The 16,789-nt window shown below is 35.2% G+C and overlaps 1 protein-coding gene across 2 annotated transcripts in view; it reads right to left on the reverse strand.

Annotated features, from left to right (window-relative positions):
- Positions 1-4,869: 4,869 nt before the first annotated feature.
- Positions 4,870-16,789, reverse strand: part of BTNL9 (butyrophilin like 9) — a 49,574-nt gene continuing 37,654 nt past the window's right edge. For both annotated transcript variants that reach the window (XM_074225261.1, XM_074225260.1), the window contains one exon: positions 4,870-16,767. In XM_074225261.1, the coding sequence (XP_074081362.1) occupies positions 16,139-16,767 (629 nt within the window). In that variant the 3' untranslated portion in view covers positions 4,870-16,138. The remainder of the gene's footprint in view (positions 16,768-16,789) is intronic.

Here is a 16,789-nt window from a genome sequence, read left to right on the forward strand (position 1 = left end):
GGGCAGAACAGGCTGAGTATGTAGGTGAGGTTGGAGGGAAAGGGCTTACCTCAAGCTTGGGTGGGGAGGACAGGAAACAGAGGGCAGACTCGGTAGACCCACTCCCATCTCCTAGGCCAGAAAGGGAGGGGGAGGAGCAGAGTGGATCCAACCCAGGTGCCAACATCAGACAAAGAAGCCAACCAAGCAGCCCTCTCCCTCCTCCTCTTCTCCTCCTCTCCCTCCTTTTACTCCTCCACACTACATTCTTTTAAGTTACTGTTCTCATCTCTCATGTCTGTAATCTCCTCAACCCCAGTCATTAAAATTCTTTTCTTCCTTCAAGGCCAACCTAGCAGTTACTTCCTTCATGAAGTCTCCCTTGATATTTCTGAGTAACTTTGAACTAGTTATTAAACTTCTCAGATCTCTCAACTCTAAAATCAAGGAATTAGATTACATTACCAAACACAAAAACAGAAGTCTAGAGGCCAACCTTGGAGTCAGGAAGACTTGGGTTCACATCTTGCCTCTGATTTGTACTGTGTGTGACCCTAAACAAATAGCATAAATAAGACTTTAAGTTGCAGAGTGGTTGTTTTAGAAAAATATTATTTTTTCTTATCAGTGAGTAGGGGAAAATATTGTCTTGCAGACCTGGGCACATTCTGTGGGCTTCTGATTTCTTTCCATTGTTAACTAGAAAAATAGCCCCATTGTGGGACACTGAGACCCTACTAGAATGTAAATGTTTTTCCCAAACTTATCCCTAGGGTCTTTCCCACAGAGATTGGATATCTAGATTGGTGGGGAAAAATACCTCAGATTCTTCTGAGATGAAAATCCAGCAAAGATAGAAATTGCCTCAAACACCTCCCCACCTTTTCCCAGCACATTCTAACTGCAAGTACTATATGTATGACTTCCCTCTGGTAAGGAATGAAGGGTGTAGTTGGTCTTCACAGGGTGTAGAGGGGGGCCCCTTTGAAATCCATTACAAAGGGGGAATGGCCCCAGTCAATCACAAAACTGGGAGAGTTCTAATCTCATTCCCAAAATGCCAAACTAGATTAGAAGTAACTAGTCCTTAACTGGTCAAGAGTAACCTAGTCTTGACCTTCTCCTTCCCACATGCTCAAAGAGATCTGTTCTTGCTCATTAGTATAATGAGCAGGGTAGGGAAACATAATAGGAACCAATGTATCAATTAGATTTGTGACCCCAGCCTATGATTGGCATGAATGGGGCAGGAACAAAGTCTTTCAAAGTACATGAAAGAGCCTGTATTGTTGAACCCCAAAAGCGAGACTGAGACCAGAATTTGATAATTTTGGAGATCTTTATTCCTAGGGACTGCCTGGGGATGAAGAGTACCCAAATCAGACAGTACCTGAGTTTTCAAGGGTTTTTATAATGTTTGGGGGGGAGTACTGAGAGCAAGCAGGATACAGAAGCAAAGACAGCTGCTAGATATGTAAACATAGGGTTCTGTATAGATAGGGTGAGAAGGGGGTCAGGGTCTTTGTGTAACATTTGAACATATTTCCTGAGACAGAGGGAGTCATATATATTCATAGACTTCCCACAAGTTTGAGGGAGTGAAATTTACTATCTTATGGTTCCAGCCACATCTGGGGAAGGGGGAGGCAGTCTTGGAATTTAACAGATACCGTTAGATAATTAGGCTAACAAGGGTGCTTTGTAAATCTTTAGACAATTTTATGGTATATCTGTGACCCCCAGGGTCCTATCAGACTATTTTCAGACCCAAAGGCGCCTGACCCAAGTTATATTTCTAAGGAATTTCTCAGGGCCCAGACCCCATTCTGTGCAGGAATTTCACAAACATTGATATTGTACTTCAGTATGTTGTTATTTCCCCACCCTCTCTCCCACCATGAGAGAGGTGTGCCATTTTGTTAAGATATCTTAATTAAAACCATTTTAATCACTCTGAACTAAGTATTCTCGAGCCATTTATGACACCTCTTTAAGTCCAGCCTTTACAGATGTTCTCAACAGCCCAGTTGCTAGTTGGTAACTGTTTGTCTCCTTCCTCTTTCTTCCTTCCTCCCCCTCTTATCCCCCACCCCACCTTTATTGTCTGACTGTCCAGCTGTTCATCCTTCAGGGGACCAACCACTCCCAACTGCCTTTACTCCCTCCTTTCCCCTTAGCTTTTTTCTAACCACAGCAATATTTAAATAAATCAGTTTTGTCCCTAAAATTACTTCTGGGTCAGAGTAGGTCTATTTTTATATGCATTCTTTCAAGTTCCATCCAAACTTTTAGCCTGATACTTTTCCTTTGGTATCAGTATAGTAGCTTCCTCACTGGAAATTCCTAACACCAATGAATTCATACTTATGAACAATCACCATCATAAATTACATAGGAATATTGAGTAAGTTCAAAAGTGATAGTTAACTATCCATACTGCATCTCAGGTATGTCTGAAGTTTTCCCCTTTGTTCTGTCTGACATGTTTTTTTTTATAATAGTAACTTTCTTTTTTTAATCTTATTTTATTTTTTCAATTATTTGCAAAGATAATGTGATAAGTGATTAAGTTTCATTCCTACATTAGTTGTGGGAGACTAGGGAAAGTAGTTTATATCTTACAGAAAAACTAGAGTGAAAATGAAGAAAAGTAGCTATAGTAATAGAATCTGTGGAATGTTGGCCTACAGATGTAAATCAAGCTAATTTATATTTTACTGGGAACTAGGCAAATCTCTCTTGTTTACCATATTTTTCCTTAGGCTAAAATGAAACAACAATGTCAGTTTTATAAATGAAGTTTAATTCTCTAGTATCTTACCAGTACCAACATTGACACAACATTTTGGGGGCATTTTATACAAAATGAATAATAAAACTTTTGGTGGCCAACCAATGAGATTTCACATAGATGACATGGTTTTACAATATGATTTCTCAAATCTTAAAATATTTATTTAAAATTAGGAGACAGGTTAGCAGACTGACATTTTATAACCATTAGTTAAAGCTTATGAGACTAACTTTTGATCAGAAATATATAGATCAAAATGTTTTAATTCCATCTTAAAGTATCAGATTAGACATTCCCCCATTTTGATCTAGTTAGACTTTAATGTCATTCATATATCAATCATAAAAATTTAAGACAATAATGAGTATATTGGGAAATCAAAAATTAGTGAGATGTAGATTCAAGAACCACGGGCAAGTAATGTAAGATCCATAATAGTAATACAATCACAAATTCAAAAAAATTCCAGAGATTCAAAAGAGGGCAATCCCTTTTTGATTGTATATATATTGTATTACATTTATTTTATTATATAATATATTACACATTTTTGTAATTTATTAAAATATATTTCATTAGTAAATATAATTTATTATATATTATAAATATTATATACTATATTACATATAATACATAATGTATATACAATACAATATAGTATATATATGTCATTTAGATGTAAAGATGTAAACATATCTATATGTCATATAGATAAAAGCACACAGCAGCAAGGAAAAGAGGTTCATTTCTTCTGAAGTCAACCTTATGAAGTTCTATGGCTTAGGATAGAGATTTCTTCAATGCAGTTTACTTGTAGAGATTTTTCTTTTTTCTGTTGAAGCTTCTTGATATTTTAAACAGTCAATTACTAATATCATTTCTAGGAAATGGAATTCTGAAGTCCCCTAGATGATGAGTTTTGTTATTCCCCCATTTGAAGGATACCTTTCCACTTAACAAAATAAACCTTCATAAAAGTTATGCCAAATTACTTAAATTTCTTTATCTGATTGTAATGATTGTATGACATGATCATAGCAATTTAACATAAGATCAGAGACATAAAGGACAATGTATTTTAGATGTCTGTTCCAAATGGAAGTCATGTATAGTCAAGTGCCTCAAGCTAGACTTTCATTCTGCCAAGTGAGAGACATTTTTCTGAATGAAACTGAGTCAGGAAAAAGTCCAGCCTCTTCTTCCACTCTCTTACACCAAAGTTTGAACCTTTTTCACTTATAAATTTCAACAAACCTCTCTTGTTTTTCTTTTCTTCTTCTGGTTTCTATGGACTATGGTTCACTGGTCTTTTCCTTTGATACCTGGATTCTAGACTTAAAATAGGAAGCTAATTTTAGCCCCATGATATTTTTATAGCAATTTCCTACAATCAGATTCATTTCTAAACTTCATAAACCAAAGGATCAGAAATAATGTCATTTTTTTGATCATGATCATATAGTGGTAAAAATATTACAGAAAAAAAATCACAAAATGATACCCATGTTGCACAGGTGATTTTACAATAAAACTTTAAAATTTTCCATTAATAAGCGTTAACATATGCATTTGTGTGTGTGTGTGTGTATATATATATATATATATATATATATATATATATATATAAATAAAACAAACATTCTGAATTAACATTGAAAAAAGTTATAAAAAAATTTAAAGCCTAGTAACCCATATATATATATATATATGTAGTTGAGAACATTATTCATAATAGGTTTGATTATTACAGAATACTACTATATTTTAAAATACAAAACTTCTGTTACAAAATTATACTAATAATCGCACTAAATCTTATATCATTCTATCACTCCCCTTTTATTCAAAGGGGCATATAATGCTACCTGCAAATCAAAAGAGAGAAAAAAGGACCTTTTTTTTTACCCTTACATTTCCTCAAGAGCATATGTGTTGTGGCTTGCTTCCTTGGGGCCCACAATGGTGACCTCCCGCCAGGAGGGGAGCTGAGAATAAGGAGTCTTATGCCTCCAGCTCAATTTTATTACTGCTTAGCTATTATATATATATAAATATATATATATATATATACATATATATGTATATATACTGTTAGGTCTTCCGGGGTAGAACAAAGAATAATGAGGTAATGGGGGGGGTCAAAGCAGGGTATACATGCGGCGTCTTGTATTACAGGATGGGGGGGTATGTTAGGGAGGAGATGATAAGGCACAGCTGTGTCTAGTGCCCTTGGTCAGTGGGGCGGAATGTCCAGCTCTCAAGAACTCTGGCTCCCAAAGACTCCAGCTCACCTTATCTCCCATGGCGGCAAGCCAGCTCCTGAGACTGTCCAGGTGGCAGTTTACTTGGGAATGATTTGTGTCATGGCTGTTAGAATAGCCTGTGTGCCCACAGATATGAGGGGAAGTTCTCTTAAATATTCCTCATGTGACCATAGGGTTTTTATCTCTTCCATCCCAGGTGATATGACTACAGATGTCATTATCTTATTCACCAAAAGTTTATTCACTTCTACCCAAATATATTCATATCAATCTCAAAAAGAAAATGTGATTTCTCAGGAACTTAATCTTACATATGATAATTTCAAAACAGCAAGAATTTATCTACTTGCAAACTTTAAATGCTCTTAATAGTAACTCAATAGTAACTTAATAGTAACTAGTTGTTCACAAATAGTAAAGTTTTTTTGGATGGAGAAGAGTAGAAATTTAATTTTTTTTAAAGAAAAATTTTATTGATTTATTTTGAATTTTACATTTTTTCCCTAATCTTACTTCCCTCCCCCCATCCCCCACCAAAGTTAGTCTGTTAGTATTTACATTGTTTCCATGGTATACCACAAATAGTAAACTTTAAAAAACCATAGAAAGCTTTCTATGACAACTATAAACAAATATATTATTTGCATTAAATTAGCTTACAGATTTGAAAATTCAGTAGACATTATACAAATACATAAACAAAACTTTTACAAAAGTTTTTTTCTGAATTTTCCTTTTTTAAAAAAATAGCAATAAACATTCTTGATGTTAAAAAGGACAATATATTAATTATGAATTTGTAAAGTTATGGACATCTCTTATTCAGTCTAAAATTGATAAATGCCCATCAGACTTCCTTACAGAAAGTTCTTGATAAAGATTTATGACTTAATGGTTCTAAAACTTCTTTTTCTTTATGATTACAAGATTTCCTTTGTACTTAACAAATGTCAAAAACTATGATTACAATAAACAACAATAATACATAAGAAATTTAATTTTTCTTCATTCTGTTTGTTAATAGCACAATTACTGAACAGTATTTCTTATTGTTAGAACATTCATGAGCATCACAATATAATGATTCAAATTATATATTTTCCAACAAAAAAAATTCTCAAGTTAAACAATGTATAAACTTAATAATGTACAGAAAATCAATCCACGTATAGTTATCTCATTAAAAAGGTGATCAGGGGCAGTGAGGTGGCCCAGTAGATAGAGTACCAGCCCTGGAGTCAGAATGACCTGAGTTCAAATCTGACCTGAGACACTTAATAATTACCTAGCTATGTGACCTTGGGCAAGTCACTTAACCCCATTGCCTTTTAAGAAACAAACCAAAAAAAGGTGATCATATAACTTTAATACATTTCTTAATTTATATAGTCCTGTTCCTTTTCCCTTCAGAACTAAATTTTGAATTAAATCACCCCAAACTCTGGACTGCTAGGCCCTTAATATATGTTACAGATATTCCTCTCCTATTATTATTTTAAAAACAAAACAAAACAAAACAAAAACTTTTCTTTCTGCACTGAGAAACAGTATTAGAATAAGATTTTCAGCTTCCATTCTGTATTCTGAAATCAACACTTAATTATTTTATGAGAACTCACCCAACTAGCACTGTTTAGAGATACAATTTTTAGTAGATCAAAGATTGTGCACTGGCATCCTGTGTTTTGAGATTTCAGGGGCTCTGACCTAGTGCTCCCAAATCCCCCAAAAAGTCCAGTGACCTCTTCTTAGATCTCTGGGCCAGAGGAAACTACAGAAGAGCTGCTGGTGGAGCAACACAGAGAGACCTTTAATCTAAATTATCATTATTAGTTTTTTCTTTTAACCTGCTAATCAAGACCAGTCAAAAATAATTTTAGGGGAAATTTCAATTTCTTTAAGTTGTTTTCTTTAAGATTTGCCAAATCAATAAATAAAACCCTACTAGTCAATCAGACCAAAAAAGAAACAATAGAACATATAGAACCCCCTACTCCCCACAAAAACAACATGATTTTCAGGAAAATCTGTCCTGTGGCACCAAATTGTGAGTTTTTGGAAAAGAAAAATCCAATTTTGAGAAGGGAGAACTGAAAGAAGATTGGCCAATTAGAACACAGAGACACAATACCAGACCTGACCATGCAGAGACAGCTGAGAGCTTCCCTCTGCCTGTAATGTAAAAGAAACACATATAAAACACATAAACGGAGTCAGAGCACTTTGAACCAGAGAGGCCCCAGAACTCCAGGGAAAAGCCCACCTTGTTTTCACACTAGAGGGTCCCATAAACAGTAATACAGTCAAAGATAACAGGGTGCCAGATAGACAAATTTCTATCACCCCATTTCCAAACAATTGAGTTAAGCCTCATTATATTCTAAAGCATATTTTAAAAAATGAGTTTTAGTCCATGCAGATTGCTCACTTTCCCATTTGAAAGCAAAAATGTATTTACTGCTGGAAGGAACAGGTATGGAAAAATAGCCATTGCATAGGTCAGCCACAGTGAATACTGCAGCAGAGGCAGAATTTGAAACCATGGGAGAGAGAGAGGCAGGGCAGTAGCTAAAATTGGTTCAGTCCAAGAGGATCAGAAAGAGGACTTTTAAAAACTTGGAAAGACTCTGGGGAAGGACTTCTTAAATTCTGTTTTTTACTGTTTTCTAAATCTCTAAGAAGGGATCTACACTGTTTGTTATGATCTCCAGGTTTTTTGCAATGATGATAACTCCTGGCTGATTGATCCTCAGACTGCCTCCTAGCTACAGAAATGTCTTGGGTAGAAGCTGTCAGCTGATGGAGCTGCAGAGTTAGAATCTTATCGCTTTGCTCTTAATTCTCTTTTCTTTGAGGTCAGAATTCATTTTGCTCTGGCAAATGTTGACTCAATTTCTGAGTCATTTTCACAATGTATTGACAATGTTTATCTTGCTAGCTCTGCTCATTTATGTTAATATTTCTGGACAGAGTAAGCTGTAGATTATTAACAAAATAAGAGAGAAACTGAGTCTGTCCTCTTCCTTCTTTATCATGCTTTAGGCCAGAGTTTGCATCAAAAACTTCTGCTAGGTGATCAAAAAATTGAAACACTGTTTCAATTTCTTGCTTCTGTATAGCTGTTTTAATTTTTGAAAAATCAGGGAAATGCCAGGGTAATTGCATTATAAAGGGCATCCCTTATAGCTCAGGCTTCCATTTAGTGCCTTTCCTGATTTTCATATGCCACCCAATCTCTGCTTTGGTGCTCTTCAAAAGTAGCTTTGAAATCTGCCTTTTAAAATCAATTCTTTGCTTCCCCTTTGCCTACTAGAGCTACAGATAATTGGCAAATATCTGGGATCCCCGGGGCGATAGGATTGCAGAGTAAATCTAACTTGATCACCAAAGGAAATAGGATCTTTGTGAGAATCAGGAAAATCTTCAATTCCTGTCACTCACCTCTGTCCCTTGGCTTAAATTTATAGTGTATAAAAGTATAATGTTTACATTAGCTCCAGCCTGTCCCTCTTCCTCCTTAAGTTGAATAGCCTGGGGACATGAAGCATTTACTACCTTGAAAAGATGGATCCCCACCAATTCAGGCTTCAGACTTTTATCTGGAACAGGTAAGTGAGATAAGAGAAAAGGGAGAGAAATGAGAGGAAATAGGAGGGAATTAAAGAACTGAAGCAGGAGGGGGCTGAAGCAGAGGGAGAGGCAATGCTTACTGTCACCTCTCATGGCTCAGGAGGGGGACAGGCAGAGACCAAGGCCAGAGGAGAATCAGAAACCAACTCAATAGGCTTTTTGCCTCTTAAGTCTGATCAGGGCAAGAAGATTTTGACAGAGAAATTTTTCTTCAAGCCCTAAGTGAGGCCGCCTCAGATTTTCTTTCCCTTTCTAACATTTTGCCAAACCAATGCTAGAAGCACTCCCATTCTCTTTTAGAAGTTTTTCTGGTTTTTAAATTGTTTTATCAAACAAAAAACCACCAGAGATCTAACCACTGAACTATCTTACCAAACAAGATACCTCTCTTAGATCAAGAAATAAGCCCTGACACCCACTTCAATCAGAAATCAAAAAGCCAGGCAAAATTTTCCCCAAATGAAAAATTTTGGGAAACAATCCCAGTAACAAACCCAGAGAGCTTCACTTCATAAAAGAACACAGTTCATAACTAGAGCAATTTGGATTTGAAAAAAATCTCACCTTTAGACAAGTCACTCATGCCAGGCTTAAAATGTGTACTGGTGTTTTTCTTAGAGCTCCTTTTAATGAATTGTCTAGAGGAAAAGCTTATACTTCAAATTCAAGCCTAGATCTGATGTCACATGTACCATTTACTGTTAACCATAATTTCCTTAGACTAAAAATGAACCAACTAAGTTAGTTTTATAAATGAATTTTAATTCTCTAGGGTCTTACCAAAACCCATTGGTGGATGGCATCCTTACCAATGCCAACAATGATAACATTTTGGGGGCATTTTATATAAAATGAACAAAGAATCATAAAACTTTTGGTGGCCATCCAATGAGATTTCACACAGATGACATGGTTTTACAATATGATTATCTCAAATCTTAAAATATTTACTTAAAAATTAGGAGGCAGGCCTTACATAGCAGATTGACATTCTATAACCATTAGTTAAAGATTAAGTGACTAACTTCTGATCAGAAATATATATATATATATATATATACACATATATATGTAAGATATTAATTCCATTTTAAAGATATCAGATTAGACTCTATGGAGTAGAAGGGGATAGATTGTCACAGGAAGACACTATAGAATTAGAAGGTGAATTAATGAACAAAGTAGCACCAGTAGTCAGATTCACACAGCAATGTTATCCCTTTCAAAGCCTGACTACCAGATTTTGGGGAAAGGGAAGTTTGATAAGGAATTTGAACCTACATGGGTAGAGAATTGGGTACTTTGAGTAGGCCTTTGGCCTTAGCAATACCCAACTAATTGGGAACATGGGATGGACGTGTGTTTCTAGATAGGAGATAAAAGGCCCTGATTTCATGTGACATGTGTGCCCATTTCTATTATGGACACCCAACCTTAAGGATGTTTTAATGAAAGGACCCCCTTTGGTCTACTAAGGGTGTTTCTGAGTTCTTGGTAAGGTGCTTGTTTCTTACAAGAGTTTTCAACATTCATCTTTTTGTAAGCTTTTGAATTCTCAGTTTTCTATCTCCTTCCCTTCCCTCCCCTCTACCTAAATGCGGTGAGTAATCTGATACAGGTTATACATGTACATTCATGTTTAAAATATTTCCGTTTTAGTCATATTGTAAAAGAAGAATCAGAACTAAAGGAGAAAAAAACAAGAGAAAAAGAAAAAAAAGTTTTAAAAATGGAAAATGGTATATACTTTGGTCTTCATTCAGACACATAGCTTTTGCTCTGGATAAGGATGACATTTTCCATCACAAGTCTTTTAGAATTATACTTGGTCACTGAAGTGCTGCTGATAGGAGCTAAGTCCATCATAGCTGATCATCACACAGTGCAGATATTAAAGAGTACAATGTTCTTCTGGTTCTGCTCTCTTCACTCAGCATCAGTTCATGCAAGTATTTCCAAGCTTTTCTGAAATCTTCCTGCTCATGATTTCTTACAGAACAATTATACTCCATCACATTCATAATTTGATCAGCCCTTTACTAATAGATGGACATTTCCTTATTTTCCAATTTTTTTGCCACCTCAAAGAGCTGCTTTAAATATTTTTGTATAGGTGGATCTTTTCCCTTTTTTTCTGTTTTTTTTGGGGGGGGGGGCGGGGATACAGACCTAGTAATAATATTACTGGTTCAGGTTATGCACAATTTTATTGTCTAGCTCCAAATTGCTCTCAAGAATGAATGGTTCAATCAGTTCATAACTCTACCAACAGAGGTCTATAATTATCTTTTTCTATTTTTGGTTCTTCCTGGTTAGGTATCAGCACCATTTTGGTGTCATAAAAGGAATTTGATATAACTCCTTCTTCACCTATTTTTTCAAATAGTTTATATAGGATTAAGATTTGGAAGAATTCACTTGCAAATCCATGTCCTGAAAATTTTTTTCTGAGGGAGTTCTTTGATGGATTTCTTTTTCTGAAAAAGGATTATTTCAGTATTCATCCAATCACTTAGGTTGTCAGACTTATTGGCATATAGTTGGGCAAAATAGCTCCAAATTATTACTTTTCATTTTCTTTCCTTTTTTAATCAAATTAACCAAAGAGATATATATTTTTTTCTTTAAAAATAGTTTTATTTATTGGTTCAATAGTTTTCTTTCAATCTATTAATCTCTTCTTTGATTTTCAGAATTTCTAAATTGATATTTAATTGGGGGTGGGGTTATTTTGTATGCCCAGTTCATTGATCAAGTCTTCTTTCTCTGTTTTATTTATGTTAGTATTTAGAGATAGGAAATTTCCCCTAATGACTACTTTGGCTGCATCCCTCAAGTTTTGGTATGTTATCTCATTATTGTCATTGTCTTGGATGAAATTATTGGTTATTTTTATGTTTTGTTGTTTGATCCACTTATTTTTAAAATTAGGTTATTTAGTTTCCTATAAATTTTTAGTCTATCTTTCCATGACCCTTTATTACACAAAATTTATATTGCATCATGATCTAAAAAAGATGCATTTAATATTTCTGCCTTTCTGCATTTGATTGTGAGTTTTATGACCTAATATAGTACATCTAACCTTATTTTTTAAAAGTTTTTATTGAAACAATAGACAACATATTTTAATTTTCCATTAGCTCAGCTTTGTTTACCAAACCATTTAGTAAACCCACAGGGTTCCGGCGTAAAATCACATTGTGGGCTGAATTTTGAACAGCCCTGGCCTAATACATGATTAGTTTTTATGTAGGTGCCATATTCTGCTGAGAAAAAAGTATAGTCCTTTCTATCTCCATTCAATTTTCTTCAGAGGTTTATCATATCCAATTTTTCTAAAATTCTATTCATCTCCTTAACTTTTTCTTGTTTATTTTATGGCTAGATTTATTTAATTCTGAGAGAATAAGACTGAGGTTCCCCACTAGTATGATTTTGCTATCTATGCTCTCTGTAATTTATTTAACTTCTTATCTAAGAATTTGGATGTTATACCACTTGGTGCATATCTTTTTAGTACTGATAATAGTTTTTTTGTATATGGTACCTTTTGGGAAGATGTAGTTTCCTTCCCCAAACCTTTTAATTAGATTTAATTTTGCTTTTGCTTTGTCTGAGATTAGGATTGCTGCCCCTACTTTTTATTCTTCAGTTGAAGCATAATATGTTCTGCTCTAGCCTTTTTTCTTTCCTTTGTAAGTATCCCTTTGCTTCAAATGTGTTTCTTATAAGCAACACATTGTAAGATTCTGTTGCTTAATCCACTCGGCTATCTACTTGTTTTATGAAAGAGTTCATCCCATTCCCAAACCTAATTATGATCGCTAACTCTACATTACCTTCCATCATGTTTCTTCCACCCCCCACTCCCCTGTTTGTGCTTTCCTCTCCCCTTTTATCCTATCCCTCCTCACTAGTATTTTGCTTCAGACTACCACCTCACACAATCTACTCTCCCTTCAATCAGCTTCCTTCCCTTTTCTTTATCTTTTCCCCTCCTACTTCTACTCTCCCTTCTGCCCTCCCTTCCTTATCCCCTCCCCCCTTTCCAATTCCCTGTAGGTAAAATTTATCTAAACTCAATTGAGTATATATATATATTATTCCCACTTTGAGTCAAATCCAATTAGAGTAAGATTCATGCAATTCCTACACCCCATTCTTTCTCTTTATGTAAAAGGAGCAATATTCTACAAAACATTTCAAACTTTTTGTATGAAAACACCACAGATAAACAGAAAATTCAGTCTACATGTGCTGTAATTTACCATTTTCTGCTCCCCCTTCTCTTTTTTCTCAGTACAATTATTTTTTTTCATCTCAATTTTTATATCATCACATCAAAATCACATCCTCTGTCTCAGTATACTTCTCCTAATAGAGATACAATTCTCAAAAATTACAAGTATCATTTTCCCATGTAGAGATGGAAACAGTTTAGGTTTATTGAATAACTTTTTTTTCCATTTCCTGTTTACCTTTTTTATGCAACTGTTGAGTCTCATATTTGAAGAGTGAATTTTCTGTTTAACTGTGGTTGTCATACAAAAAGTTTGAAATGTTTTGTAGAATGTTGCTCCTTTTTCTGAAAGAATATGCTCAAGTTTTCAGGGAAGTTGAATCTTTGTAGTAATCCAAGTTCCTTTGCCCTCCAAAATATCATATTCCAAGCCTTATGATCCTCTGATGTTGAAACTGCCTAGTCCTAATGGCTTCTTGGTATTTTAATTGTTTCTTTCTGACTGCCTACAATATTTTCAACTTGATCTGATAATTCTAGAATTTGGCTGCAATATTCCTTGGCATGTTCATTTTGGGATCACTTTCAGGAGGTGATCAAAGGATTCTTTCAATGACTATTTTATCCTCAGATTCTAGGACATTAGGGCAGTTTTCCTTGATGATTTCTTGAACGATGTTATGCAGGCTCTTTTTTTTTAATCATGATTTTCAAATAGTCCATAATTCTTAAATTATCTCTCCTGGATCAATTTTCCAGGCCAGTTGCTTTTCCAATGAGATAATTTACATTTTCTTCAATTTTCTTCATTTTTTTTTTTTACTTTGCTTGAGTTATTCTTGATGTTTTATAGAGTCATTAGCTTCCAGTTTTCTAATTCTAATTTTTATGACATTATTTTCTTTAGTTAGCTTTTGCATCTCCTTTTCCATTTGGCAGATTCTATTTTTATAGTTCTTTTCTTTTTTCCATTTGTTTTCCCAGTTGCGTTTTTGAGGGAGTTCTTTTCTTTTTCTATTTGCCCTATTCTATTTTTGAAGCTGTTTTCTTTTTCCATTTGCCAAATTGTATTTTTGAAGGAGTTGTTTTCTTTTTACATTTGCCCAACTCTATTTTTAAGAGTTGTTTTCTTTCATCAATTTATGAGTTTCCTTTTCCAAGCTGTTGAATCTCTTCTCTATACTTCTTATTTCTTTTCCCAATTTTTCTACTTGATATTTAAAATCCTTTTTTATCGCTTCTAAGATAACTTTTTGGGCTGGAGACCAATTCATATTCCCCTCTGGGGCTTCACATATAGGCCTTTTTCCAAAGTTGTCTTCTGAGCTGATGTTTTGCTCTTCCTTAACAACCATAATAATTTTCTACAGTTAGGGCTTTCTTCTGTTTCTTACTAATGTTTAGCCAAGTTCATGGTTTTTAAGATAATTATGTTCCTGGACCAGGAGAGCACTGTCTGAAGTTTGCTAGCCTTGGGATCAAAGGCCTGCTCACCTAACTGCTTTGGGGTCTCTCCTCCAGTATTAGTGGTTTCCCCATTTTACTGGCTTGTATTGTCTAGTATAGTCATGCCTGGGGTTCTGGGGTTCACAATTTGCCTTCTGTGATGGACCTGGTGGCTTTTCAGTTGACCTTCTGTGTTGCTGGCCTGCTGAACCAAGACCAAGGTGAACTGGACTGCAACTAAAAGCCCTCCCACTGCTTTCCCCACCCCACCGGGGCTAGCCATGCACCTGAATGGGACAGACCTTTCCTGAAGTCATTCGAAGATATCTTAATCTTAGAAAATGCTCCACTCTGTGTAGCATTCCACTCCAGTGGTTTCTATGGATCCAGAATCTGTTTAGAGGCTTAACATTGTTTCCATGTGGAACTTGGAAGAGCTTAGAGCTAGTTTCTCTCCACATCACCCCTAATCTCTCCACACTACTACCATCCCCCCCATACATCAACAACAACAACTTCCTGTTTTTTAAATGTTCCTTTGTAGTTTCACATTGTATGAAGTCATCTAATTCTTTTTTTCCATTTTCCCCTGATGCCATTCAACCATATCAATTCCTTTGGTCTACATGAGAGAAATAATAGAAGACATAAAGGAAAAGAAAACCCTCCTAGGCAGGTATTATATTCCTATTTTTATTATACAGATAAGGAAACCCAGGATTCATCAGCAGAGGGAATGCTAGTATTATCCTTTTGTGGGATTGATTCTAGACTTTAAAATGGCCCTAGACTTTTTTTTTTAATTTAAAACAATGGGGTTAAATGACTTGCTCAAGGTCACACAGCTAGGCCAATTATTAAGTGTCTGAGACCAGATTTGAACTCAGATACTCCTGACTCCAGGGCCAGTGTTCTATCCACTACACCACCTAGCCACCCCTGCTATGAATACTTTTTTAAAGTTCATTTCAGTTTACATTTTGACTTGTATATTACAGCTGTAATTTTTATGTTTGAGACATAAAAGTGGATCCCTAAGAAAGGATGAATCTTAAAGATCAAGCAAAATCATCAGCTCTAGATTGTTTTCTGTTCTTTGAAGGTATTATTATCAACTAGAGAATAAAATTTTGTTTTCTGAGTTCCATGGCAGTCTTTTATTTATGATTTTTATAACAGCAGTCTTTTTTTTTTAGCAATTTATTTCATCTGATTCCAATGTAAACAGAAATCATGAGATGGCTAAAAACATGAGAACAGAAGTTTGGACTAAATTCCAAAGTCAAGCTTTTAAAAAAATACCTTCACTGGTTTTTAGCTTTCTTATTACCAAGAATTTAGCATTAGACATTCTTTTCAAAATAAATCCACAAATTATTATATAAATAATAATTATTTAATTCTTATAGGATAATTAGTTATTTATGAATAATCAGCATTTCCCTTTTTGGTTTATTAAGAATATTAAAGAAATATGTCACTTATTTATTATTTATCTAGATTAGAGGATGATTATCATATGAAGAAGCTTTAATATCCATGGGCAGTTCTACTAAAAAAAAGATTTGGGAGAGGGGATTTAGAAGAATGTGGTACCTAAAGTCCTAGCTAAATTGAGGTTCCAGTCTCTGGTTCCATGATTATAATTAGTTCTGAATTGACTATATAGTATTTACGTGCTTATATAAACTTTATTGCTTTCTGGGAGACAGACAATGGAGATTTCCTCAAAATTTAGATAGCACATTTGTAGAAAATACTCTGCCCATGTCTTAAAGATCTTTACCACTCATTTTCAGTGCTGACTGATAAATCATAGGGTTGTAACCAGGTATCACAATCATCATCATCTTTGAGAGATACTCCATCACCCTTACCAGGCAATGGGCAGATAGTCAATGGAATGACCCGTTCTCCTCCATCATGAGATCGGGGCCTAAAATAGGGGTGGAGAGTCCCAGAGAATTTGTCAGTGAAGGTGAATATATGGGAAGTGTCAGTCACATTGAAGAAAGAAACCTTTCCAGCTTCATAGTTCAAGAAGACTCCCACTCGCCTGGGAGGCACTCTTAGTGTTAGAGATATACGGTGAGGATTGAAAATAAAATACTCACAGCCATTCCACAGTCCTATTACCCAGTAGCCAGTCCCAGGGCATAGCTTTACCTTCTCTTTTCTTTCCACTGAGTCATAACACACACCCAAGAACCACCTACTTTTTTCCCCCACCTCTACCTCCCAATAGTGCTTCCCTGAGATGAAACCCTCTCGACCAAGGACACAGAGTTGGTCTTCAAATCTTTTAGGGTCATCTGGCAGATTCTGTTTCATATTCCAATATATAACACTTTTGCCATCTTCTGAAACCTTAAGGTTAGGATGAGCAGTATCTGGATCCAGAGTTACATTCACTATATAGAAAAGAATAAGGTT

Source organism: Macrotis lagotis, chromosome 2, assembly GCF_037893015.1.
Source record: "Macrotis lagotis isolate mMagLag1 chromosome 2, bilby.v1.9.chrom.fasta, whole genome shotgun sequence".
NCBI lineage: Eukaryota > Metazoa > Chordata > Mammalia > Peramelemorphia > Peramelidae > Macrotis > Macrotis lagotis.